This window comes from Molothrus aeneus, chromosome 15 (genome assembly GCF_037042795.1).
Source record: "Molothrus aeneus isolate 106 chromosome 15, BPBGC_Maene_1.0, whole genome shotgun sequence".
In the NCBI taxonomy this organism is placed as follows: domain Eukaryota; kingdom Metazoa; phylum Chordata; class Aves; order Passeriformes; family Icteridae; genus Molothrus; species Molothrus aeneus.
In genome coordinates this window covers 533,657-560,108 of record NC_089660.1, presented here as the reverse complement: position 1 = coordinate 560,108, position 26,452 = coordinate 533,657, and the positions used below count along the sequence as shown (strand labels likewise).

The 26,452-nt window shown below is 44.9% G+C and overlaps 1 protein-coding gene across 1 annotated transcript; it reads right to left on the bottom strand.

Moving 5' to 3' along the window:
• Positions 1 to 808: 808 nt before the first annotated feature.
• On the bottom strand, positions 809 to 26,231 carry LARS1 (leucyl-tRNA synthetase 1). Its single transcript, XM_066559913.1, has 32 exons — positions 26,216 to 26,231; positions 25,248 to 25,366; positions 23,723 to 23,810; positions 23,085 to 23,165; positions 22,511 to 22,651; positions 21,254 to 21,415; positions 20,473 to 20,585; positions 20,018 to 20,081; positions 19,420 to 19,487; positions 18,848 to 19,073; positions 17,549 to 17,636; positions 17,383 to 17,459; positions 16,679 to 16,732; positions 15,855 to 15,995; positions 15,043 to 15,120; positions 14,072 to 14,157; positions 13,916 to 13,981; positions 13,740 to 13,822; positions 11,886 to 12,024; positions 10,276 to 10,488; positions 9,385 to 9,442; positions 8,589 to 8,652; positions 7,799 to 7,982; positions 7,484 to 7,574; positions 6,528 to 6,668; positions 5,853 to 5,993; positions 5,660 to 5,770; positions 4,718 to 4,828; positions 2,602 to 2,706; positions 2,361 to 2,456; positions 1,851 to 1,983; positions 809 to 1,185 (listed from the first exon to the last, which is right to left on the bottom strand). The coding sequence occupies exons 1-32, from the start codon at positions 26,219 to 26,221 to the stop codon at positions 980 to 982; spliced, it is 3,534 nt and encodes a 1,177-aa protein (XP_066416010.1). The 5' UTR covers positions 26,222 to 26,231; the 3' UTR covers positions 809 to 979.
• Positions 26,232 to 26,452: the final 221 nt, after the last annotated feature.

Here is a 26,452-nt window from a genome sequence, read left to right as displayed (position 1 = left end):
TAAAAAGGTTTTTTCAATTCAAGGCACTATTTGGGAGAAAAGTCAATAAACAAGAAGATATTAGTTTCCTGTTTTGTATTAATCCTCAGGCTATTTATTTTGTATTTCTGTAAAAAAAAAAAAAAGCAATGGTTTAAAGATATTTTAAGTTTTCAGAAGTTTATTCATCTAAGTTTATAGCACTAATGCTTAGCTCTGTAGCCTGTAGATAATTAAATTAATTGGGGCCAAATGGATTACAGCCCCTCATGCACTGCAAGCACTGGGGAGTGCACTGGGGAAAATGGGGCTCAGGAAAGATTTGGCACCCACCGTGTGAGACACCAGCCTGTGGGAGCTGCTGTGGCACCATTAAAACTTTTTGCATGAAAGCATGTTTATTTCCACTTTCTTATTTCAGGTTTTGCCTGTTGGGAACAGATGGCAAGGGGAGGGTGGGAGGGTCACTGGCTGTGGGTTTGAACTGGAATAAAAGCATCCTGAGGCAGTACCCAGGAGAGAATAAACCATGATGAGACCCTAGACATCCAATGTGTCAGAAGGACTTGGAGGCAGCACAGGTGACACCATCCTGGTCCTTGCCTTGTGTCACACCAGTTCCCACCTCTGCCCCACCAGGCTCTTCAGTTAAAGCCTTTGGCTGAATCAGCTTTGGAGGCAGCTGAATGCAGCTGAGAAGCAGCACAGCTCGCTGGAGCAAGGAGTGGAATTCTAAGCATGGCATTCAAATTTGTTCCTGAAGACCCTGCCCACAGCTGGAAAAGAAGGGTCTCCAGGATAACTTTCTTTTCAAAAGAAGCCAAAGCACCACAGGAAAATAATTTTATTAAATCCCTGTTTAAAAGAGCAGGGGCAACTCACATGTGAACTCAGGTCGGTTTGGGTGGGCTTTATTTTTTTACAGAACAAATTCTCCCCTTTGTTCAATACAAATGCTTCCAAGTCCCTCCAGGAACCCTCTCACTGGATACACGGCCGTTCAATGGACCAGGTAAACAATTGTGTCCCCAATGTCCCTTGTCAGGCCGTTCTCAGTGACACAGACGTGCCTCTGGGCCAGGTCAATGTGGAAGATGGCTTGCTCCAGGATTGGAGTTTTCCCTGCTTCCTCTTTGCCAAGCACTGGAACACGGCGGGGCCCAAGCACGGGATCATCAAACCTCATCAGCTTCACTTTAGAGAGATCTGCACAGAGAGAGCAGCTGGTCAGGCCCTGGGAGCTGCACACAGGCCACAGCACCCAGAGTTAATAACCACAGCAATGCTGAACCCTTGGAACGTCACACCTGCTCCAAGGAAATATGTTCTCATGGGAATACCTGTCGTGCCAAGGTTTACACCAATACAACAATGTCCTTCAGGGGTTACACAGTGAGTTACCAACAGAAATGGGGATAAACCACACAGAAACACCAGCTCCTAATCTCACATTCCAAGCACTGAATTTGCTTTATCTGGCTCAGGAAAGGTCTGAGTAACTGAACAGTTATTCCTCGTTTTCTGAGGGATGAACTGTAGAGAGCGGGAGGAAGAGGAGGGTGAGAGTTGATTTCAGTACAATTCCCTATCAAAAGGCAGACTAATAAGACTGCTAAGCAGACCAAGAGCCTGAGACCCTTCAGCTAAGCCTTCCTGCAAGTGCAGCCTTCCAGCCCTGTGCCCCACAGCACCCTGACAGCTCCTGGGAAGACAGGCAGGGAGTCCCTGTTTCACCTCCCTCATTCCCAAACCTCCACCCAGGAGCTGGCACTGACTCCCACCCCTGCACACACAGGGCACGTCCCACGTCTGTCACACCCCTGAGCACCCCCTCAGCAGCTGGCACAGCTGTGCCCTGCACTGGAGGCTACCTTTGATCCCCCTGTCCATCTTCATCAGGCGCCTGATGATGGTCTCTCTGTTGTCCCCTTGCCTGATGTCCATTTTTGTGGAGAAGTGGCCGTTGCAGGGCTGAGGGTTCACCAGGAACACAGACACGCCAGGCTGTGAGACACAACACAGACCTTAGAGGAGAACTGTGCATGTGATCCCTCAGGAGAAACATGGAACTAAACCAAATAAACATCTGCTGTTCATGAATCTTCCAGAGGGATAAAATCCCTTTAGAACCTGCCTGCCCGTGCTGGATACCAGCACTGCCCCAACTCTAAAATGCAGCCCAAAGTGTAACAATTGTTTAAGACATATTTAGGGAATGACATTTTTACTTTGCAAGTAGAAATATTCATACATGATAAACATTCATGTCTGAACAAAGTTTTTAAATGGCATATTTAAAAAAACCCAGACAAAAGTAAAGTTTCAATTTAAGTTTTTTAATTAAGTTTTCAGACTTTCAATATCTGAATTTCTGATACTACCTCAGTTCTGAATACAGAAAATGGTTTTCCAGGACAGCAGTCTTCTTTGATTTTATCTTCTGCTTCAGAAGCAAACTTCACCTCAATGTGATCCAGCTGTAAAAGAAAAAATGGGGGAGGAGAGAATAAGCAGGAGTTTAATGGCTTTAGAGGGAACAGCAAAGGCTACAGCCCCATCAAACAGCTGGTGCTCCAGCCATCCCAATAAATGCCAAGTAGTAGGTGCCAAGTCTGTACCAACCTCCAGGGAATTTGTCAAATAGACAATGTTCTCCATGAGCACTGCACGCTCATCGAACTCCAGCTCAAGATCAAGAACACGAGAACCATTTTTCTCCAAGTTTTCCTGTGGGGGGGAGGGAAAAAGTATTAAAACCCTCCAAAGGGTGCAAGTAAAATGGTGCTTCAAAATGGCAAACTATCCACATTAGTCATGAAAAGAATAGGCTTGTAAATCCAAGAGCTCTCTGCTGGTACAACATTAACATTGGAGCAATAATTTTCTTGTAACAGGGCTTCTTCTTCTGCAGGGAGCTGGTGACACTGATGGGAGGAGTAAGAGCAATTAGAACACATTTTTAATATAGAATTGAAAAGGTGTTTGACATTCACAGTTATTTAAATCCCTACTTAATGTGCAGGTTGAGAATTCACAAAATCAGTCAGCATTTCAGTGGTATTTCACAGCAGGAAACTCAGGCTTATGACCCAGTTTAAAATAAAGGACAAGCCCACAACACCTGGACGTGCTCACAGCGAGTTCTCTGCAGGGAAATAACAACCACTTTGTACGTTAACATAAAAGTAACTTAATTAGTCCAGAAAGCCAGCAGCAACAGTCACAAGAGACACAGTATTAAAGGCAGTATAAAAACCACACTTTTTTTTTTTAGCTAAAACAGAACTTCCTCTTTGGAGTTTAATCTGTCCCTGCCTGGCTCTCACATGCTGAGCCAGCTGTCTCCTTTGAAGCTCTGCTTTGTCAGCCTCAGCATGGTTGTGGTTTCCTGGTTTCCTCATCAGTTTAATGTGAAAGATTCCCTTTTAACATGGAACTGCTTCCCTTTGTAAATCACAGAGGCGCTCCTACATTTCAGCCTCCTCTGATGAGTAGGAAGCACAAGCAGAGATGTTCCTTGTACCCTGGAACTGATTAATAATTGGTTTCAGAGAAAGACACTGCTCAGGGGAGTCCGAGCTCAGGTGTTTCCATGTCTCTGTGGGAAACAGGCTGCTGCTCTTTGGAAGCAAAAAGATGGGTTTGAGGTAAGCCTCAGCTCCTTCCCCACTTGCCCCAGGATCGCTCACTGCTGCCAGACTAAAGACACCAGAACACAGCAATGTTTCAGCCCTAACTCTGAGGACTGAGAGCTTGTCTGACCTTTCCCAGCTGGATCAGTGGATCTAACACATCTTACTGTTCTTACAAACTTAGACAGGGAGCTCCAGAACTGCTCTGTGCTCTCTGCTCCTCTGAGGATTTCCAAGCTCCCATGAAAAGGAACAATCAGAACAACCCCACAGAGAGAGCAAAGAACAGTTCCACTCCTCATGACAAAGCTTACAAAGAGAAGTAATTATTATGTGCATCTCAAAAATCAAGCTAAAGCTTAAGAACAAAAAGTAATTTTTTTTTTACACTCATTAAGATTTTTTTCCATTTCTAATCCCTCTCAATTTCTACAGATCATGAAAAGTCATTAAAAAGGTTTTAAATCATACACTGCAACCCCCACCCCTCATTTTAAAAAAAATTTGTTAATTCTTTGTTTCTTGGCTCTCCCTAGTTGCATTGAATTTTCATCTGCAACAGCAAACACAAGAAAGTTTCTTTAAAGAAATGGAAGCCAAGATTTTCATAGACTTGCATGACTCAGGGAAAATAATGGACTAACAGCATATTAAGTGATAAGCATTAATAATTACACACAAATTTCGTATTTCCATTCAAGGCTCAGAACAATCTGTTGTTTCCTCCCTTACACATACTGCAATCAATCAACTCTTGGCCTTACTCTCAGCTTCCAGTTTCTATGTCTCCAAAGCAACACTCGACTCATTTCAGCATGAAAAACTGGAGAAGTCAAATAGGACACATTTCAAATACAGAGGGATCCAGCTATGTTTGAAGTACAGATTGCATCACCCACAAAACACAGAAAGCACCAAGCCCCAACCAGCTCCAGAGCTCACCTGGGCTAATTCACACAGAGACATTTTTATTATGTAGCTCTTCTAGAGATGTAGAAGATGTTTCTAAACAAACTCTTGAAGATGCCAAATAAGCACAGGGCAAGGGGAAGACACTGCATTCCCAAAAGCCTTTCCTGTAGCAGAACTGTCCCTCTGACACTTACCTTAACCATGGCAACAAAGGGCATCACCTTCTTCATATACTTCTTCAGCTCTGGCAAGGTGCTCAGCTCACTGGCAATTACTTTATTATCTGGCAGCTGACCTCCACTGCCCTAAACAGGGATGAACAAACATTAAGGAGAACAGCTATAATGAAAAACTTGCCTTTCAATACCATGTACCTTTCCTGCTTTCCCATAAATACCAGCAAGGTTTGTCAGCATCATTGATTCCACAGACAGTTTTCTCATCCTTCTGAAACCCAAACAGCATTTAACACTAATACAGAAAAAAAAGCCTATACAATGCCCAAAGGTGAAAATACCCCATGAACAAATCCCACACAAGGAATTCCACAAATTCCACAAGCTGGAATAGTCAGGACTCCCAAATCTATCAGCTACAACCCTGGTGTGTTCAAGCTGAGGATGGTCCATTGGGATCCCAAAAGCCACTCTCAGCAGTTTCCCCATGTCTGAAACAAATCCTTCTGTTTTCTTAATATATTTCTTCTTATACTCACTTATTCCATTTCAGCTATTTCTTGTGACACTGCTGAGTGGTTTACACTTACTCAGGACTAGACAAAGCTTTTAGGCCCACTTGTGGAGTAAGGCAGCAGTAGTCTGTCAGTCAACCATGTTTCCTCAAAAACATACTTGTAAAGAATATTTAAAAGCTCACCACTTACAATTGGAAGAAGCAACAGAGCACAGGCATGTTTTTTACTCAGATTGTCAAAACCAATGAAATGCAACTGTCAAATCAATGACAGTCCTTGGGACATTTTCATTAAGCATCAAAACTTACTGGACAGTTGTAAAAGCATGAAGAAAATTAATCTACTGAGATAATTTGATAACGAGGTGCAGCTTATAAACTTTGTACAGATGAGCCCCCAGAGAGCTGGCAAGCAGCTGGAGGGCAGAGGAGGGGAGGAGCACCTGGAAGTGCTTGCGCAGGACGGACAGGGTGGTGTGCTGCCAGGGTGGGTAGCTCTTTGCCACGTAGATGGTGCAGTGAGAAGGCTTCTGGGAAGGCTCTTTTGTACCTTTCTGAGGAAATAAAAAAGCCCATCAGGAAGGGGTCCCTAGGCAATACAGAACTATCACACGTGCACACAAACAGCAGCCTCACCTTTCCCTTCGCAGGGGCCATGTAGCTCTTGAGGCGCAGGCGGAGGTCGTGAGCTGCCTCCATCAGGTACTGGGAGGAGCGGATCAGCACCTCATCCACGGGCCCTGCTGCTGGCCACGAGGCCCTCATGATGGAGTCAGCCTTGGGGCAGAGCGAGACAGCAATGCACTGAGGAACACACCTCAGCTGGGCTCCCAACCAGTACAGCTTCATTGGAAAAGGGAGTTCAGCCAGTTTGGGCCCAGTGAGCCCCTACCCATAACCACCCAAAGGAGGGGACACACAGACGAGAAGCACTGCGAGTGTGTTCAGGACTATACACACAATCACAACTACCATATGCCTATGGAATGCCACCTACAAGCAGAGGGCTTAAAAAACATCAAAACCAAGCTTTATGCAGAAGTGTAAGACTACTGCATTGTTACACTAAATTTCAGATCACCTCTTTGTAAGCAGACAACGACAGTGACTGGTACTACTGTTGCACATATCATCACAGCAACAGGCCAGCTCCCTGCAGTCACTGTCCCAGGGACAATGAGCCACTATGACTTCTTGTGCTCTGACATGTCCTTTCTACTTGTACACAAATATCTGTAAGCCTGACGTGGGTGTTACTGAAATCCATAAAAGCTCAGATGCGAATCAGTGACAGAACTGAAACGTCAGTACCTTCCCCAGCAGGGACCAGATGTGCTCACACAGGTGGGGGCAGATGGGAGCCAGCAACAGAGTCTGCACCTCGATGAACTGGAACACCAGCTCCCTGTGCATGCCCTCGATGGCCAGCTCCCGGTACTTGTCTTTGGCTGCCTGGAACAAGAGCACAGCCATCAGCCCTTGCTGCCAGGGACAAACACACACACACCCCTGCAGGCTCCAACATGCCTTCAGAAGGCGAGCAACTTGTCATAATCCATTATTGAGTTCTAGGAACTGTATTTTCCTGAAGCACCCACATGTGAATGTGCCAGTCGGCCATTGGATTTTTGCATTTATGTGGTACTTTAAAAAACTGTTTATTGGCACAAACATAAAAGACAAAAACATCCACAGCTGCATATCAGGTGCTGTCATCCCAAATAACTTACATACTAATAAGAACTAAGAAAAAGGCAATGAATATGATCTATCATTACACATAATTCAGCCTATTTAACCCTGCTCCTGAGTATCTCAAAGCAGCCACATGAAGGAGTGTGTGTAATTCATTCAATGGAGCAGCATGGCTCTGCAGACACTCTGGAGACATGGTTTATGGAGGATATCAAAAAGCACTATGCTTCCAAACAATTTTGTTGATGCATTTTCTAGCTTTCTTATGAAGAGTCCTTTATCATGAAAGATATAAAGGCAACACTATTTTTAATAGTGTCTTTTTTAAAGCAGCTTTTTGCTCATATTAGATATCAGGACTATTCTGCAGAATTGGATTTGCTTTCCTCTGGACCTTTGTAAACTGACACAAGCACATTTCTACGATTCCACATTTATTCCCTTGAAGTACTCTGTTTTCTTGACACAATTCTGATTCCAGTTCAGCTGTATGATTAAGGATCAGAGACAGAAGGATTAAAAGAAATCCACTAAGTAACAAATACCAGATGTCATTTTCTTACATCTCCTACCTGAAACTCAAAGAAGCCAGTTTTCAGAGCTTCCTTAAACATCATCTTCTCATAATTTTGGTCTGTCTTCATTATGCCTGCATTCATCTCACTGGGGAGGGAAGGGAAGTGACAACAATTATCAATACTGCATAGTCTGCCCCGTGTAATGGCAACATTGTAAAACTGTCACCAATGCAGCCAAACCCCTTAACCTAGTCTGGAACGAGATCTGTTCTATGAAATTCATTAATTTTTAGAAAAAAAATAACGACAGGATTCCTCCTTGCAAGGAAAAACCCGGTCCAAACTGTATTATTAACCTTCGTACCACACCTGGCAAAGACTCTGTCATTGAAGGTGCTGGCTGGGCCACTCCTCAGGCTGTCTCTGTTTGCAATCATCTCCTTCACCCACTCCACCCACGTGTAGAGACGAAGAATACCAGCATCTGCCATGGCTTCCACAAAGTTGGCATCTTCGACAGTGTCTCCAGCATCAGCCAAGGCCAAACGCATGCCTGAAGAACAGGGGATCAGCTGCCAGGGCTGGGTGCCAGCAGGCTGGGTGCCAGCAGCTGGCCAGTGCCCGGGGCGTGCTGAGCCTCCTGCACCCCTGACAGCTCCCTTCAGCTGCAGCTAACAAATGCAAGCCAGGTCACAAACTGCCTGGCCAGCCAGAGGCGCCTCAAAGGAGGCACTGCCCTCCCTGGGAGAGGAACACGGCCCTCCCTGGGAGGGCACCAGAGAGACACCAGAACCAGGAGCCCAGCACGGTCCCTGCCCAAAACACAGGAGCATGGCACACATGGATACACAAGGCACAAACATGTACACAGCCCATGCGCACCAACAGCATGTCCTGTGCTCTGATCTCTTTAGTGGATGTAGAGAGCCCAAGCAGGCTGCTCCTGGAGAGCTCAGCCCCAGGAGCAGCTCCTGGCTGAACCAGGTGTGCTAACACACATCCCAATCTTCCATGTGCAGTTCAGCTTTTCCACAAGAACAGGTGGTAAGTGGCAGATTTATTGCCATTCAATACTCCAATAAACTTCTTTGAGAGCAAAACACTAATTTTAGTCATTTTGGCATAATTGACAATCAGATGCAGGTCAGAATGCACTCACCATCTGCAGAAAACTTGTCAACAGCTTGAGTGAGGGTGAGGAAGTTGCCTGTCGATTTAGACATCTGAAAGAAAGATAAGAGTGTTTGTTTTCTCACACATCCCCTGTGTTGGTGGATAAGCAAGACAGACCCAGCAAGGGTTTGGGCAAACAATTTTCTCATGAATCACAGCAAAAAGCATTTTGGTAAATCTGAATGAGGTCTCACAGCAAAAGCAGACTGAACTCTTCTAGAATTATATTTTGTCGCTGCGTGCATGCAATTCCCTAAATGAAACTTAAATACCACTTTAAAACTGGTAGCTTCAGATCACCATGTATTGATTTTTCAAGAGGAACTCCACTAGGGTTTATTTTGGGTTTTTTTGATTAATATCAGACAGTCCCCAAGGCCTAATTCCTGGGTTCACACACTTGAATTCAGTGTCAGAACTTGCACATATTAGCAAGCTATTGCCCCAAACATTTTCCTCTCATTGCACCTACTCCAATGCTCTAAAAATATAAACTTTACTTAAATAAATAAATATTCTATATTACCCTAAAACTTAACAGAAATCTTCACTGAACTTTTCACTAAATTGGTGAGACCACACAAGAGCTGACTTAAGAGAAAATGCTACATAAAGTCACACACAAGGCAGGTCTTTACCTCTAATGAATGAAAAACTGGAGGGGAACTAATGAAGAAATGTCACTATTTCCCCTGCTTACATGCCAAGAAGAAGTTTCCAGTCTGGCTAGCAAATGCCTATTTTGACAACACAAAAGCCTGTCACACAAAACCTCACCGTACCTTTTCAGAATTGAGCAGCAGATGTCCATTGGCTCTCACAGCTACTGGCCATTTTTCCCTGTACAAAGGCAAGATAGAAATCTTTTGGCCAAGAAAATACATTTTCTCTTTTTAAAAATAGGAACAAGCATTTTATATTCCAGTTTGAGATGAATGCCTTGAGTGGAATCTTCAAAAAAAAAAAAACCTAAGGGCTGTCTTAAATATATTAAGGAGTATCTCTGAAGATGAAAAGAACTACAGTATAAAGGCTAAGGATTCTCATTGCTGAAACACAGGGCAGGGAGCAGTGCACCTGCAATTACAGTTCTTTTACGTCACCCTCCTCTGGTCAGATATTTTAATTTAAAGGCCAGTGATTGGCACTGCCCAAGAGCTGGGTCCACATTTCTACCCATGAAGGAAGGAGATATTGAATTATCCACAATCATCTTTACTATACATCAGAAACACTTTTCCTATGTACAGTTTTATACAACCCCTAAACCAAAATTCAAGGGAATGCAAACAGTATCTTCACCATAAAAGCATCATGCAATGGGCAAAGATTCTCAACCAGTCCTGCACAGCCCATGGGAGTACACATGGCTCTTTTAACCATCCTTGAGAAGGAATTAAGGAGACTTAATAATAATGCCAAATAAATTCCAGTGCAGGAATGCAACTCAACACTTAGAAATTCATAGGAGGAGATAATGCAGAAAAACCAGGGGAAATAATGGTAAAAACTCTTTCCATTTCAATCACTTCTGCGATAGACAACTGTATTAAAGCTGCAATATGAAAGAATACATTTTCAACACAATTCTAAATGCTGTACAGTCCAAAGGCCATTAGCAAATGTAACAGAACTGCAGTCTCCAGCTTTACCTGCCTCACATCCCAACTCACCTTTGCTCTGACCACATGGCCACATGATTGTAGAGGTAGTACGACAGGTGATTTGGAACAAGATCTTTGCCAGAAACTCTGAGATCCACAGGATACCAAAATTCAAACTCCTCCTTCAGCTTATCCAACTTTTCCTTTGGAATCTCAGTTTTAGGGAACGGAGCTGTCTTGAAAAAGATGTAATCCCAAACCTCTTTGCTCATTTGATGTGCCCTGCACAGAATCAGTCCCACATTGCACAGTCAGTAAAAGCTCCTCACATTCTAGCACTTTCTGTAAAGCAGCTTAAACCTGTGGCTCCATTCTCACAGCACAGTCCACCTGATCAACAAACACAGAGAGAGTGCCCATGGCCTTTATCACCTGAGTTCAGGTGATAGCTCTGTGCTATGCAGAGAGGAAAGGCATTCTGGACCCCAAACACTTCCAGTACACATTAAAAAACACCTCAGATGGTGATCTGTACTACCAGTCCAGAAAAAATCCTAGAGGCACAGGCTTGCTGGTTTGGTTCTGGCAGTTCTTGTTCCATGCTCTAAATTCCAGTGCCGTGACTGGGCTTGTGTTTGGTGCCAAATTCATTGTAACTGAAGGTGACTGAAAGGATGGGTCATAAATCCCCTTTTCCTTCACACCACAGAACAAGTATCAGTAAAAAGCATTTTCCAAGGCTTCTAGATGTTATCTACTTGCATAGGAGAGCATTCTAATTGTACATGCTTAATTACATCAAATCTGTAATTCAGGGACCAGGATGCTCACTTCAAAGCTTGTTTCTAGACACGACTAGCTCGTGCATAGCTTCTCTGTAATTAGAGAGGTTTGAGCCCAAATGACAGCCTTGCCCAGTCTCAGAGGTATTTCTGTAAGAATCAGAATATTTACTTTGGAAATGGTTTTCAGATTAGTTATAACATAAAGTAAGAAAAGTTTCCATTCCAATATGTAAACTACTCCAGAAATTAGTCCATAAACCACACAGAATTAGATGATTCAAGGCACAATCTGAAGTGTTTTCTCAGCTCCAGACTGAGCTGTACTATCTCATCTCTCTGACCCCTATCACCACACTTCAAAAGCCCCTCCAACCAAGAGGTCACATGCTTCCCCCCCCTTGCTCTGAAGACTTCCACAGACAAGCTGTGGATAAAAGATGGTTCTGAGCTTCCGGGAGAGTGACAGCGACAAAAGCCAAGAGCTAAATCCTACTCCCTCTGTACACTGGAGCCTCCAATTTATTGTGGTGCACAGCAGTCTCAGCAAGCAGACACCCAAGCAGCCAATCACCCAAAAACCTGCCAAGGTCCATTTCAAGGCAAGTCAAACAGTATTGAAAAAGGTGATTTACTCTCCACACAGTTCTTTCAGAGGTGCTTTCAGAAGCATTTTTTCACTCTCTCTTCCTCTCACTGCCTGTCACACTCCTCTCTTTCCTTACCGCCCCTCTGTAAGCTGTTCTAACTCAGCTCATGACAGGTTAAGTTTAATAAAGATGCTTTTTATACACAAAAGCAAAGACTCAACCTCCTTGGCAAGTCTTTTCTGCAGAGCAATTCAGGAGATAAGCACACCTAATTAAACAAGAGAATTTAATGGTTCATTCTCCTTACCTGATGCCCAGAGGAGACTCTCCTTGGCCCCTCAGGTTCCCCCCCTGCAGCAGGTGAGCCACGGTGTAATAGGCCATGTAGATGGTGGAGTCAGAGAGAGACTCAATCAGCCACTGCTCATCCCAGGGTAAGCGGGTCCCTGCAGGGGAAGGCGGTGTCAGGCACCCAGCACCACCCTGACCCCTCACACACAGCTGTTGATGGTGATTTCACATGGAACACATACACATACACATACATACATCAGGGGAAGGCTGTGTCAGGCACCCAGCACCACCCTGACCCACACACAGCTGCTGATGGTGATTTCATGTGGGACACATACACATACATACATACATACATACATCAGGGGAAGGCTGTGTCAGGCACCCAGCACCACCCTGACCCACACACAGCTGCTGATGGTGATTTCACATGGAACACATACACATACACATACATACATCAGGGGAAGGCTGTGTCAGGCACCCAGCACCACCCTGACCCCTCACACACAGCAGCTGATGGTGATTTCACGTGGAACACATACACATACACATACATACATCAGGGGAAGGCAGTGTCAGGCACCCAGCACCACCCTGACCCCTCACACACACAGCTGCTGATGATTTCATGTGGGACACATACACATACATACATACATACATACATCAGGGGAAGGCTGTGTCAGGCACCCAGCACCACCCTGACCCACACACACAGAGCTGCTGATGGTGATTTCACATGGAACACATACATACATACACATACATACATCAGGGGAAGGTGGTGTCAGGCACCCAGCACCACCCTGACCCCTCACACACAGAGCTGCTGATGGTGATTTCACGTGGAACACATACATACATACATATACATACATCAGGGGAAGGCTGTGTCAGGCACCCAGCACCACCCTGACCCACACACAGCAGCTGATGGTGATTTCATGTGGGACACATACACATACATACATACATCAGGGGAAGGCTGTGTCAGGCACCCAGCACCACCCTGACCCACACACAGCAGCTGATGGTGATTTCATGTGGGACACATACATACATCAGGAGAAGGCTGTGTCAGGCACCCAGCACCACCCTGGCCCACACACAGCAGCTGATGGTGATTTCATATGGAACACATACACATACATACATCAGGGGAAGGCTGTGTCAGGCATCCAGCACCACCCTGAACCCCCCCACACACAGCAGCAGCTGATGGTGATTTCACGTGGAACACATCCACATACATACACATACATACATCAGGGGAAGGCTGTGTCAGGCATCCAGCACCACCCTGAACCCCCCCACACACAGCAGCAGCTGATGATTTCCAGTGGAACACATACACATACATTAGTACTCATGCTAATGGGTTTAAAAAATATTTGGTTTAAAAATTAAACTATGCATTTGAAAATTTTACTCAAGGGTAAACAGTTGCTCATTTTCAACCTATTTCCTGGCACAGCTCAGCTGCAGAACATCTGCTGTGGGTTACAGTGCACATTTAGCAGCTGGCCCATGTCAGGCTACACAAGATGAAGGCTAATCAGGATTCCAGGAGAAAACTCAAGAAATGGTAGAAGCTCCCTTTTCTGAGGTCCCTTCCAAATCAATGGCCCAGCAGAAAGCTACTAAGATGCTACAAGGACTACCTGTAGTAACACAAACATTACCAGCCCCATGCACTTCCAACAAAGCACCCCTTCTCTGGGATGCTGGGCCAAGATACAATTGGACAATGTTGCTCCCACACTTCCTGTATCACTGGGGATGTTATATAGCACTTCAGCCTTCCAAATGAATGAGGAGTACCATCCTTACAAAGAGCCAACCGAGAAAGGAATGTTTTGCCTACCTAAGCCATACGTCCTGGAGCACGCATGCTCTTGTAGCCAACCTAAGGTAGCTTCAAAATTTCTCCTAGTCTCTTCACAGAACCTGTAAGAAAGAAGCTCTTACTGCCTTCAGCCCTCTCAGACCCCACCAAGAGCAGCAAAGTCACCCTTCTTTACAGGCACATTCATAACTCACGTCTCCAGATGTTGCAAGCACTCTGACGTCTGTTTCTTCCAGCTCACTTCACCATAATCTAAATACCTACAGCCAGGAGAGGTTTATTGTAATAAAGCAATCCAGAAGTAGTGTACAATTGGAGCAACTTCGTAACTGCAGCTTTGTTTCACTCACCACTGGTCACAAAGGGCCACAACACACTCATCAGCAGATCTTGATATAACTTGTTTCTCAGGTTCCATATAAATCATGGCTTCACCCTAAGATTGAAAGGGCAATGGAAGCTGAGATTTAAGTACTTACCAAAGTACTGAAAATCCTGACAACTTACTAAAAAGCATCCCCTCCATTCTAATTTGGTTTATAGCATTTACTGCACAGCTCTCACCACTGCCGAAGCTCTCTGCCTCAGTATTCCCTCAGGTAAAATGAGGCAAGGCTTGACTCGGTAACTTCTCTAAGGTACCAGCTCACAGCACTTTGTACAAAATGCATGAGGAAAAGGAGGACATAAGCACAAAATATTCCCCACCAACTATGCCCCCTGACTGAAACAGCTCCTAGGAAACTCTGGAGGACAGAGGGAGGGGGAAAGGCAAAGGAAAATGGGATGCTGAGCTTCAAATCTGCTGCACACATCATGCGTGCTGATGCATTATAATCTGGCCATAACAGTGCCACAACAACAAGGGAATGATGACTAAATGCCTGAAGCCTCCTCTCACTCCCAGTCCTCATCAGGGAGTCTCATTAGAGGGATGCCACAGTCATTGATTGTTTACTGCTGTTTTCTGAAACAGGAGCCCAGCAAGGGGGCATTTGCACATCACACATCTCCTTCACTGGCTTGAATGAGACTTGACAGCCCAGGTCCTACACTTCAGCACCCTCCCAGCTATGCTAAAGAATAAATTGGACCACCAGAACATGTCCTAGGGAGAGTGACAAAATAAGGCAGGGAACAAGAGAACTCTAATGAAGCTGCTCAGCCCACTCAGCCCAAGAACACCAGGTCCCTCTCTCTGCAGCGACCCACAGCACCCCGAGGGCTGCAGAACCACACCAGGGGTTTCTCTGGTGACTCAGCCCTGTGAAAAGGACAAAGCAGACAGTTCAGAAGCAGCTGTGTGCACACTGCCACTTACCTTATCCAACATCAGCTTCTGAATGCGTTTCTTGACATCTTGAACTTTTTGTCCTTTGAATTCATCCACCAACATCACCTGCAAAGATGGGTCACAGAAGATAATTTTTTTCAAAATTTAGCAAGAAATAGGTGCCATAGTTGTTCAAATCAATATAAGGAAATAGCAGGTGCTGCAATCTTTGACATGCAAAAAATAGGAGTACAGGTATTAGGTTTTTTTCATTATGTGCAGTCATCTTTACCCAAAAACAGTTTGTACACATGTCAGCATCCACACAGATGACAGACTGCAAAGAGTCAGAAATAAAAACTATTGCTTGCTTACAAAAGAACAGCTGAGAAATACACATGGTAAGCTACTGAGGTAAAGACAGGAGAAAAAAAGAAAAAACATAACAAAACAAAAATCAAAAAAACAAAACAACGAAAAACCCCCAACCCAAAAACAACAACAACAACAAAACCTGCAAATAATAACACCTTCTCATTTCATATCAGTTTCCCTATCTATACTTGCAACAAAATGGATCAGCTCCCTAGAAGGTGATCACTTGTTCAGAGACCAGGTTATAATGCTCAGAAAACACAGCAATGTGTGAGTGCAAACTTTCTCCAATTCTACATCACTCCTTCAACTGCAGAACCCTACAGCAGGAAAAGTCTAAATGAAAAGTCCTTTGGGACTTTTTTGGGAAAACAGGACATTGTCCCTCTTTCTTGAGATTTTTTTTTTTTCATTCTTTACCTGCCTTTTTTTTCTCCTAGTTGAACTCACCAAGAAACCACTTACCAAAATCTTGTACTACTTACTCCTTCATAGAATCCTTTCAGGTACACTCTCTCCTTGGCCTCTGCAAGCTTCTCTCTGTCATTCTGGCTCTGGATTTTGAGCTCATCACAGACAAATGGAGCACAAAGGCTGCCATAGCCTGGGATTTCAATGATGGGCACCTGAGAATTAACAGAGGGCTGTCAAACCTCTCCTGCACCCCAGTACTCACTCCATACATTCACAGCATCCAACACAAGTTACACAGGGCTTACAACAGATTGCTGCAATTGCACTCGTGGCCCAGAAGTTCTGGCAGCCCCCAGGGGGACTCCTGAGCTGCCCAGGTGTGTCCCATGACATGGCACCACACAGAGCTGTGCCAGGACTGGAGCTGGCCTGTGGAACCAAGGGTACTGCAGAATTCTGGGATGGCTTCACCTGTAACCTGCATTTTCTAATGAACACTGCCTCTGCCTCGAGGCTGTGCTAACAGAGAGGGACTTCAGCTTTTTGCATTGAACAGATACCCTCCTCATCTGGCCATCAGGGCACAAAGTTTTCATCAGCCAACAGGTTATTAGGATAATGATGCATTCCATTTCCCAAAACTATAACTCCTATAAAAATTGATGCTTTCCTTTTTCTCTGAAACATAGCATACAACAACAAATCTTGGTTGCAACCCTTAACAGACCAAATGTGACAACTACAGGAAAGCATGAAAACTTTACGTTTTTCAGCTTTCAGCTGAGAAGGACTTTAAACAGAAACCCTGGCAGAGGAGGCACAGCTCCTGCTTTGTTTCTCATCAGTGAACATAAGATCCTGTGCTCAGCAGATGGACACGTCTGGGTGCACTCACCGGCTCGAACGGCAGGACCATTTCATCTCTGATGCCATACTTCACCCTCAAAGCCTTGAAAGTTGGAAGAAAAAAATCAATAGATAGAAGTCTTCTAGATGTAAAGGTTTTTATCCATTCATAGTGGGTTTTTTTTACATAATGCTTTATTACAAATCAGACAAAGCCACTTCCCTGCCTTCTCACCATTTCTGACACCTGAGCTCAATCTCCATCTCATTTCCAGGTGATTCCTTGCCATAATTGTCTACATTTTTTAAAAGGGCAAAAATTGATATTGCTCTTCCCTGAAATGAGTGGGCAAAAATTCAGTAGCCAGGGATAGCTGTTCAGACACTGAGGTACTCCTGCAGTTAGTAACAATCACTTCCAGTCTCATTTGAAATTCATAGAGAATCTTAATCTCATTTTCGGAAGTCATTTCCACAACAGGAATTCATTTCTGTTTCCCTGGTGCTCTTCTCTACCTTAACATGCAGCACAAGTTAAATGATTCTCATCCAAAACTCAGACTTGAAGTCTGGAAAAAACCCATCTGTCCTAGCCCAGTTGGTTTAAACTTCATTTATTTTTAAGTGCTTTGATTTCAAGTTAGAGATGACAGAATGCCAATTAAAGCAAGTTTCGTTTTTCTCACTGGATATTCACTTTTGACCCTTTTCACTAGGGAAAGGAAACAGAAACAATTCAGTTAACAGACTGACCTGCTTCTTTTTCAAGTCTCTCAGTGCTGCAAAGTCATCTGGAGAGTCAGAGGGAACACTTGTCACCACTCCAGTTCCTTGGCAAAGGAAAAGATAAACAGATGAAAGGATTAGTCCCCCATACTACATGCCAGTGCCCATCCAAGAGGCTCTGCTGCAGAATTACCTTTATCCTCCTTGATGGTGAGCATGGGCAGGGCATATATGACCTTGTAGGTGCTGAGGGGTGCTGAAAGTGCAGCACCAAGAATCTCCTGAGCAGGACAAAGGAACAGCATTACAGTAAATCAGGGGCTTTCAGCCTAGTAGAGTAAGCTCTCCTGGCTGATATTCTTCCAATTTTCTGTAAATTTTCCCAACACATTACAAACAAACTAAATACATTTTATGTACAGATGGATAAGGAGGAAGTACATATGAAAACGTGTGGTACTATTTGAGACAGGATATAGGTTATATAATGGTAGGAAAGTAAAATACCAAGAAACTTAAACTACAAGGATGTAGAATTGGGAAAGCATAGGAAGCAGAAGGACAGTTTGCTTCCAAGTATCTGAAGCACAACAGCACTGAGGCAAAAGTGGCTTAGGAAGCCAGTGTCAAAAGTGACATTAAACAAAGAAAGCATATTGTCAAGATAGCCACACACTGACAGGAGGCAGGCAAGGTCTAGCAGCTGTCTTCTACCTCACTAATTTGCTTGAATTCACATCATGTCTACTAACAAAGGAAAAAAACACTATTTTCTACTTCATTCTTCAAGGCAAGATCAAGGAAGATGGTGACAAGTTGTAGTGAATGGAGATCAAGGGATGCAAACAGCTGAAGGTGCTTTGTATCAGGATGAATAAACACCACTGATGACACTTGCACAAAGCACACAAGTTAAGGACAGCAAACCCCAAAACCACTGACATTCACTACTCAGCTAAGAAAGCTTCATTCACACAGATGTACTGGAAATGTCAGTACCAACAAAAGCCTTTTCCCCATAACCCTTTCTAGCTATTGCTTTTCCCCCTCCCTTTCCATTTAATCTTCCCAGCAAGAAGGAAAGCTTTACTTAACACTATCCTTTCACCACATCATGCTGAGGGAATAGGAATGCATCAGTCCCCAGCTAAGTGCGCCAGGTTATTCTCCCAGCAGCAGCTCTGGCTTGGCTGCCACAGAAGCTGCCTGCTGCTTGCATTGTTTGTCACTGAGGATTTCAGTCACTCCAATATTCCTGTAATCCCTCCTGTATTTTCTTTCCCGTTAGAAGTGCACCATCATCACCCTTGTGAGCCGCAAGGGGCAGCAGAGGCGGGCCTGCAGGCTGCTCACCTCTCCCATCAGCTCTAAGGATTTCAGTCACTCCAATATTCCTGTAATCCCTCCTGTATTTTCTTTCCCATGAGAAGTGCACCATCATCACCCTTGTGAGCCGCAAGGGGCAGCAGAGGCGGGCCTGCAGGCTGCTCACCTCTCCCATCAGCTCCTTGACCACGGGCAGCACGCCGCTGTCCCTGCTGAAGCCCTGGTAGGACATGTTGCGGGCGGCGCGCTGCGTGCAGATGAAGATGTCCCCGCTGCCCGTCTCGAAGCCGATGTACTTCATGTCCGGCCGCAGCCAGCAGTTGGTCTGCCCAAACATGGTCTCCGGCCTCAGCGTGGCAGCCACCAGGAAGATGTTCTTCCCTCTCAAGCCACTGGGGGGAAAAAGTACTGGCTAAGTTAGCAAAATAAAATCATCATGGCTCATACAGAACAGGCTTTTACACTAGCATCAACTTCCAAGCAACATTTCCTAAGAGACAGAAGTGGGTCACTAGTTCATTGTGGGTTTTCCTTTTTTTTCCTTTTTTTTTTAATTCCATCTTGAGGTCCATGCAGACACAGCAAATAGAGCAGGTCAAAATTCTGACTAGGTCTTTGAAGTGATGGAAATAAGCAGGTGAAATTAAATTCTGCACTAGGCAAAACACACTGTTTAATTCAATGGTCAGTTCTGGCCAGGAGATAGAGCTCATCTACCACTAAAAAGTCAAGACTTACCTCAATTTTGCAGGGTAAGGATCCAATACCTTCATTTTTATCAGTGTGTATTCTTGAGGCCCAACACCCTGCAAGTCCCACAGGCAATGCAACAATCAATAAGTGAAACTCACTTGAGTAGGAAAGAAAACAAATCCTAATCTCTAGGAGCCTAATCCAAACACTATTTAAGGTACTGATGCTTTCCTCAAAGTAAATCCTATTTCCATTAATATGAAAGGCTGTTCACTAAACTGCAGACTGCAGAGAGGTTATACTGTGCTCCTACAGCCAAAAACTTACTAGTCCCAGACACTGATTCAGCAGCATCCAAGTTAACAACAGCTTGTTTATTTAGTTTCAACAGCTAACAACACAATGGAGTAATGCTGCTGGCACAGATTGCCAATCACAGAAACCAGCTACAATGTAAAATACTATCCAGAGTTCCAGACAAATCTGCTCAAGAGAGGAGTTCATTCAATTTTCACATGCACTGACAGCTGAGAGCCAGTGACTCTGCACATCCAAACTATGTTTTGCTCTAAGATACAACTTACTTTCCATTTAGCATTTAAGATCATAAGCAATGCATGAAAATGTCAAGTTAAAACATTACCTCTCCTGTTTGCCTGTCATGATCCATGCAAGGCTGTCCATCTTTAGGAGAATAAATTGTATATCTAGAAAAAGATTTTCATTTAGCAGTGAGTAAAATAGTGTATAGAGCAAGAAAAAAAGTACAGCTCTCTGGGAAAAAAAGACCTCTTAATGGCACTTTCAAATTTTGTTTGGATCTGTTTCCATCAGTGCTAATGTTCAGTTTTCACAAGAGCTTTCAGAATTGCCTGTTTTTTGCTTGGAGTTGGTACCCAAGGAAAAACTAAACCTGGAAGACAAATCTCACATGCTTTGCTACACACACTTCACTGCATCATGCAGAGCAGCAGCAAGGAACAAGTCCATTTTCTGTTGAGTTAAAAGCACACTCTAGAGACGTGTCACAGGGCTCTGCCTCTGGTACAGCTGAGCTTATCCACTCTCCCAAAAACTCAGAGCCGAGTGGCAGCTTACCGTTTGCCAAACTTAATCTTATTTCTTTCCTTTAGAGTAAGGAATTGCCATCGCACAAAGGAATCATAGTAGGGATTGACATTGGTTGTAATGAAGGAACGCCTCCAGTCCACCTGAAAACGGGCAAGAGGCTCCAGTAAGTAAGCACAATCAAGAAATCAAAGGAATCTCACAATACCATAACTATTGCCTTAAAAATAAAAACAGCTTTCTCTCCAAAAAGACAATGCAAGTACATGTCCCATAAAGGGTGTAAACTTAAATACACATCTGTGCCTGCTCTCTGAGCAGAGATGTCAAAGACTTGAGGTCCCTCCACTGACTGAGAAATTCAGAGGTTTTGTAGTAATTTAAACCAACCATTCGAGCTGCATTTCAGCACTGCCCTGTTTCATCACCTTTATTTCTCTCCATTTACAAAAATCTGTTGTCAGCAGGACAAGTACTTTTAGGAAGAAGAATGATGAGATGTCAAATAGAACTACTGTCAATACTGACTACTGACAAGTTATCTCACATGGGAGCCATAAGTCATAATGTCTTTATTGGACTCATTTCTAGCTGTGACCACTGTACAGGGTACAAGCTCTATATAAGAAATCACTTAATTATCACCCAAGACCTTCAATGTTAAATGACTAATTCCATAGATAGCAGAAACATTCCTGGAATTATGCTGGTATTACTCAGAAAATCTCACAGAGAAGCAGTACATTCACCAACACAGTAACAATACAGGTATGGCTGCTGCATAACTGAGGTTGGGATCACCCAGAGTCACCTTCAATCCCATGCTCTTCAGATCCTGGACAGCAAGGGGAGGGAAATAATCCAGCCAGTGCTCAGCTTCAGAAAAACTGACCACTTCTTCATCAGACAGACCCAAAGACTTCATGATCCCCCACTGGTACTTGGAAGAGCCAGTCTTGGCAGCAGCCTTGCTCTGAAAGAACAGTTGGGATTAGGAAGAAGTCCACAGGCTTGTCACAAGAGCATTTACCTCTGTTTATGTTATGGTTTCTGATTCCAGATACACAAGTTAATACAAATACTCTCACATCCTCCCTCTAAGAGTGAGGGTAATTGATTAGAGTTTCCATTCTACACCCTGTATTCCAATCTACCATACACCTTGTATTTACTGTTCATTCCCTAACCCTCCTCTTCCCAACTGCCCCATGCCAATGTCCAAAACACCTGCAGAGGCTCTGCCACAACAACCTGGCAAGGAATTGCCTGTTGTCAAGGCCCTGCTCAAACCCATGGGTTTTTGCACCACAGAAAGGTGATAGCCTTGCACCCCTGTACCAAAAACCTTTGCTGCTGTCACTTTGCTCATGGTACTTTTCCCAGCTGTTGTCCCTTGAGAATCTCCTGTCTCTCCCCAGCAGTGACCCAGGCAAGGTCACACCTTCTGTCCTGTGGAGCAGCCAGAACCCCAAACCCAGCAGCTCCAGCGGGACAATCTCTTGAGCATAGATAAACAACATACAGTGCATCTCGAAGAGTCTTTTCCCAGACTTGATTCTTTGCCTTGCTTTGGAATACTCCCAAAATCCTAAATCTCATTTAAAAACCTGGTAAGTGAAAATAGTTTGGATGATTTTACTGAGCCTATCTAGACAGAACTGGCTAGACACCAACTTAAAAAACAGTAACTAGAACAGCAGGAATACACATGCTTTACCTCTGAGAAAGCAGGGCTATTTCCTACAACCTGCTTAGGAATGTTCCATGAATGGATTAAAAAAAAAGAGAAAAAAATGAGAGTATTACTCTGGATTCTTTCTCAGAAAACTATGAGGCAGCACATTAGCTTACCAATAAGGGCTCATGCATTAACATGGTATCTCTGGAACCATGCAGCTAATGCATTTTTCCAAGTCCACCCTAAAGGTAACTCAGTTACCTTGGAAAAAAACAAAAAAATCTTTGTATTGAGATTTCTGTGAGCCCAAAGGAGGAAAAGCCTACAATGTGCACACTGAAGTTTTGACAGCACAGCTCTCAGTCCAGGAAGGCTTGGTTTAAACTTTACCTTTTTGCCTTTTGCTTTGTCTTTGATGATAATTTCTTCCCCTTTTTTACCAGAATTTTCTTCCTCTTCCTCCTCCTCATCAGGAAATTCCGGTGGGCAACCATACAACTCCATTTCTCTTTTCAGCTTATCTGCACAAGCCTGAACAGAGTTATTGGGAGTGTGTCAGCCAGGGCACCAGCTGCATCCACAGCCAAAGACAGGGTTTTACTGATAACATTTTGCATTCCATGCTTTAAACTTTTTTTGGACCTTGCATTAAGATCTAGGAGATCCTGCCACTTCCAGAACACCTTCCAGGGCAAGAAGGGGTTTACTGTAAGGATTTTCTTGCAAAGGAAAACATACTACAGGTAAAATGCAGTTTTCCAGCACTTTGTCTTTTAAAGTGATGTTATAGCTCAAGAAGCACAACACAGGTTTATTACAAATTCAGGTTCCAAATCACACCATCTTGGTGAGCTGTTAAATAAACTAAGGTGCTGCTGGGGATGGACAGTAAGCAAGGCCCCGAGCAGCCTTAGGGATAAAAACCCCATCAGAAACAACCCCCCAGCAACTGCCAAGCTCTCACCTTGATGGGCATCCCCGTGCAGTGCAGCCCGAAGGGAAACAGGCAGCTCCTCCCCTTCAGCCTCTGGTACCCGACCGCAAACTGCAGGCAGGGAAAAGGGAACAGCTGAGACAGGAACAGCCGGGCTGGGCCAGCTCCTGCTCAAACACAGCTGTGCCTCCTTCTGCAACACAGCCCTGGCACAGAGGGGAAGCCGAGTTTGTGTCCAGGCCTGCCCCTGTGGCTGCCCAGGCACAGGCATGGCTGCACCAGAGACCCACAGGTGCACAGGGGGCTGCTCTGGAATTCTAGCACCCACAACCTGCTCCCACATAGAGCACAGCAACCACAAACAAAAGGGACAGGTCTCTTGTGAAGTTTGAGCCCTTTAGCAGCATCTCCTAAAAATCTCATTTCAAAGAACAAACAGGGGAAACACCTGCAGCCCCATCTCATCAAATTAAAAATTACATTAATGGAATTTCCCTTTAGCTAGCAATATTCCTACTGAAAATGTGGGGAAAAAGGAAAGTTTTAATAAGTCATTACTAAAGCTGTAAAGGAATTGACATGGCATCCTATTAGCTCAAAACTGGACTACAAAATCAGCATTTGTTCTAGAATAGTATTTAAAGGTATCAGCAAAGGAGAATTTTTACCTCACATTTAGATAAGGAAAACGTGTGTCCCAGATGCAGGCGACCATTCATGTAAGGGTAAGGAAAGGTAACAAAGTACTTCCCTTTGCTGAGAAGAAAGTCAAAGGATTAAACACATAATGAGCTTTGTAAATGACCGTCAGACAATACACAGCAAAACAGGTAACTGGGATGTTCAGCTATTATCAGCCCACAATGATGTTAAAATATTTTCCTCACCGGTAACATGAGTATTTGATTTTAAAGAGCTGATACACTAACAGGCTTTATCATCTTAAAAAATAAATACAAAAGAAAAACCCACAGAGGACTGGCATCACACAGAAACATTGAAATAGATACAGCATGCTCCCAAAGGTAACAAATTCTAATCCTGCTTCTGTAAATTAATTACAGCAAAGTCTTAAAGTCATTTCTTTAATCTCCCATTGTGTGAGTTCAGATTTTAAGGGCACACTGCTAGCAATCACTCCTTTCACAGGGACATATTGTTGCAGGGTGTTTCAACGATGCATTAAGTTGTTGGAACCCGAGCTCTCAAAGCAGCTAAGAAAATATTTACATTTAGGACACTGAATTTCTACCTCCACCTTTGTACTTCACGCCTTGTCTCTCCCCTTCACACACTCCCTCGATCCATTACCATGAAGGAATAAAGGCCAAGTCATTTGTTTGCCTGCAAAATCTACAAGTTAAGAACCTGACACCTGTTACACCACTTCAGTTATTATCTTGGTTTAGTCTGACTTTCCCACACACCAAGTATTAACCTCATCGTGCCAAGGTCAGCGCTTTTCCAGCCAGAAAACCACAGGATTAATGCAGCTCCCCCAGACAGCCCTCCACAGCTGTGAGGAGCATGGATCCCACCAATTCCAGAGGAACTGTGCTTCCAGGCACGCTCCACTTTCCCAGAGGATAAACAAGTTTCTCAGGGTTTACTCTGGGGCAGAAATGAGAGCAAGAGTCCCATGGTCTTCCCCAGAGTGCAGAGCACCCCCTGCACCTGCGCAAGGCTCTCCCTCCCCGCAGCTCTCTCCATGCCCTGGGGCTGGGGCTGCAGCCAGTGGTGACCAAAGGGGCCCACCCAGGACCCTGCCCTCCTCCAGCTCCACACAAGGACAAGAGGCTGCTCCACAGCAGGACCTGGGCTTCTGCTGTGCCCCGTGAGGCAGAGCAGGACACACCTTCCCTCAGAGTGAAACCTCCCCAGGGGGAGGGCTCAGGCACCCACTGCAGAGCCTCCTCCATGTCAAAGGGTACAGGTCACCAAAGAGAACTGGTTTTCAGCCCACAGAGGGTAACTGACACTGCCAGGGAATGAAAAAGCCTCTCTCATCCTGCTGGAACTCAGCTACACACGTACCCAGCTTTATGTCATCAGCTACAGAAATGCCAACAACGTGTGAGCAAGTCCCTGCAGCTGAGCCATGAATACTGCTCATTACAAAGGGGCCACTTTTCCCCCCAGCAGATCTCGAATGAAAAGACATTTTGAGCAGTGAAAAACGAAGTACAACCATACCTCCTCTGGTCCTTCCTGTCTGCAGCATTGACCTCAAACACTCGATCACGCTCCCACTTCTGCTGGACCTCTCTTTCAATCTTCTTCAGGAAATCCACTTTCGCTGTTCCTTTACGCTCCTGTTCAGCGGAGAAAGGAAGAGAAGTCTGGCTGAACAGGGTAAGAAAGAACTGTAACCCATCACAGCCCACCCTGATCTCCATGGGCAGGGGCAAACACTGCCCCCGGTCCCTGCAGCAGCGGTGGCTCTGCCAGCCTGAGATCCAGCCCTCTGAAACTGGAGCCAAGATCTGCAAGGAAAGCATCAACAACCATTTTCTACAGCAAAGGACTCTACAGTAGCCAGGACGCACACACACACTGACCATCTTGCCAATAAAACAGAGATCTCTGAACTGGGGAGGCAGAAGAGAATATAAATCATAAGTGAAAACTTCTATAGAATTCTGGTTTTATTCCAGGCTCTCCATAAACCCACGTCATGCGTCCCCCTCTTGACGTACATAACGTGGGCACAGCAATCCCTATGCCAGGAAGAGGGCAGGTAACAGCTCTGAGTGTAGTTCACGGAGCTCCTCAGGTAAAGCATTCCAAGCGATTTTAATTAAATCAGTGCTCAGCAGCCCTTCCTCTCATTATTTTATCAAATAACATATGGCAAGTATTAAATGATCTTATTCTTTCACCGTATAATACACAGGAATTGTTTAAGGACACACGCATTACGGACACACGCATTCTGCACTCATAAAGGTTGAGGATGTATTTTTTGCCCATCAAAACCAAGACACGCCTAAGACCTTTACACCAAGGGGCCGCAGCCGCTGGCCAAAGGCCCCGCGCACGCCGCTATAGGACCCTCGTCCCGGAGAGCGCGGCACCGAAGAGTGACCCTGAGGAGCGGGTGAGGAGCCTCAGGAGCGCCCCGAGCCCCCAAGCCGAAGCCCCGGCCCGGCTCCTGAACTCACCGCCATGTTGCCGCGCCTGACGGGGCCCGCACGGGCCGTGCCAACAGCGGCAGCGCGCGGGGGAGCCCAGGCCGTACCAAGGCAGCGGGCGGGGGGACACCGGGCCCTTTTTAGCGTGCAGGGAGGGGAGAGAAGGAGAGCGGCAGGAAGAGAGAGCGGAGCGGTCGCTGCGGGCACTCGTCCTGGCTGGGGAGCGGGGACCGAGCCCGGTGCGCCGGGCCGAGGGGTGCGCCCGCG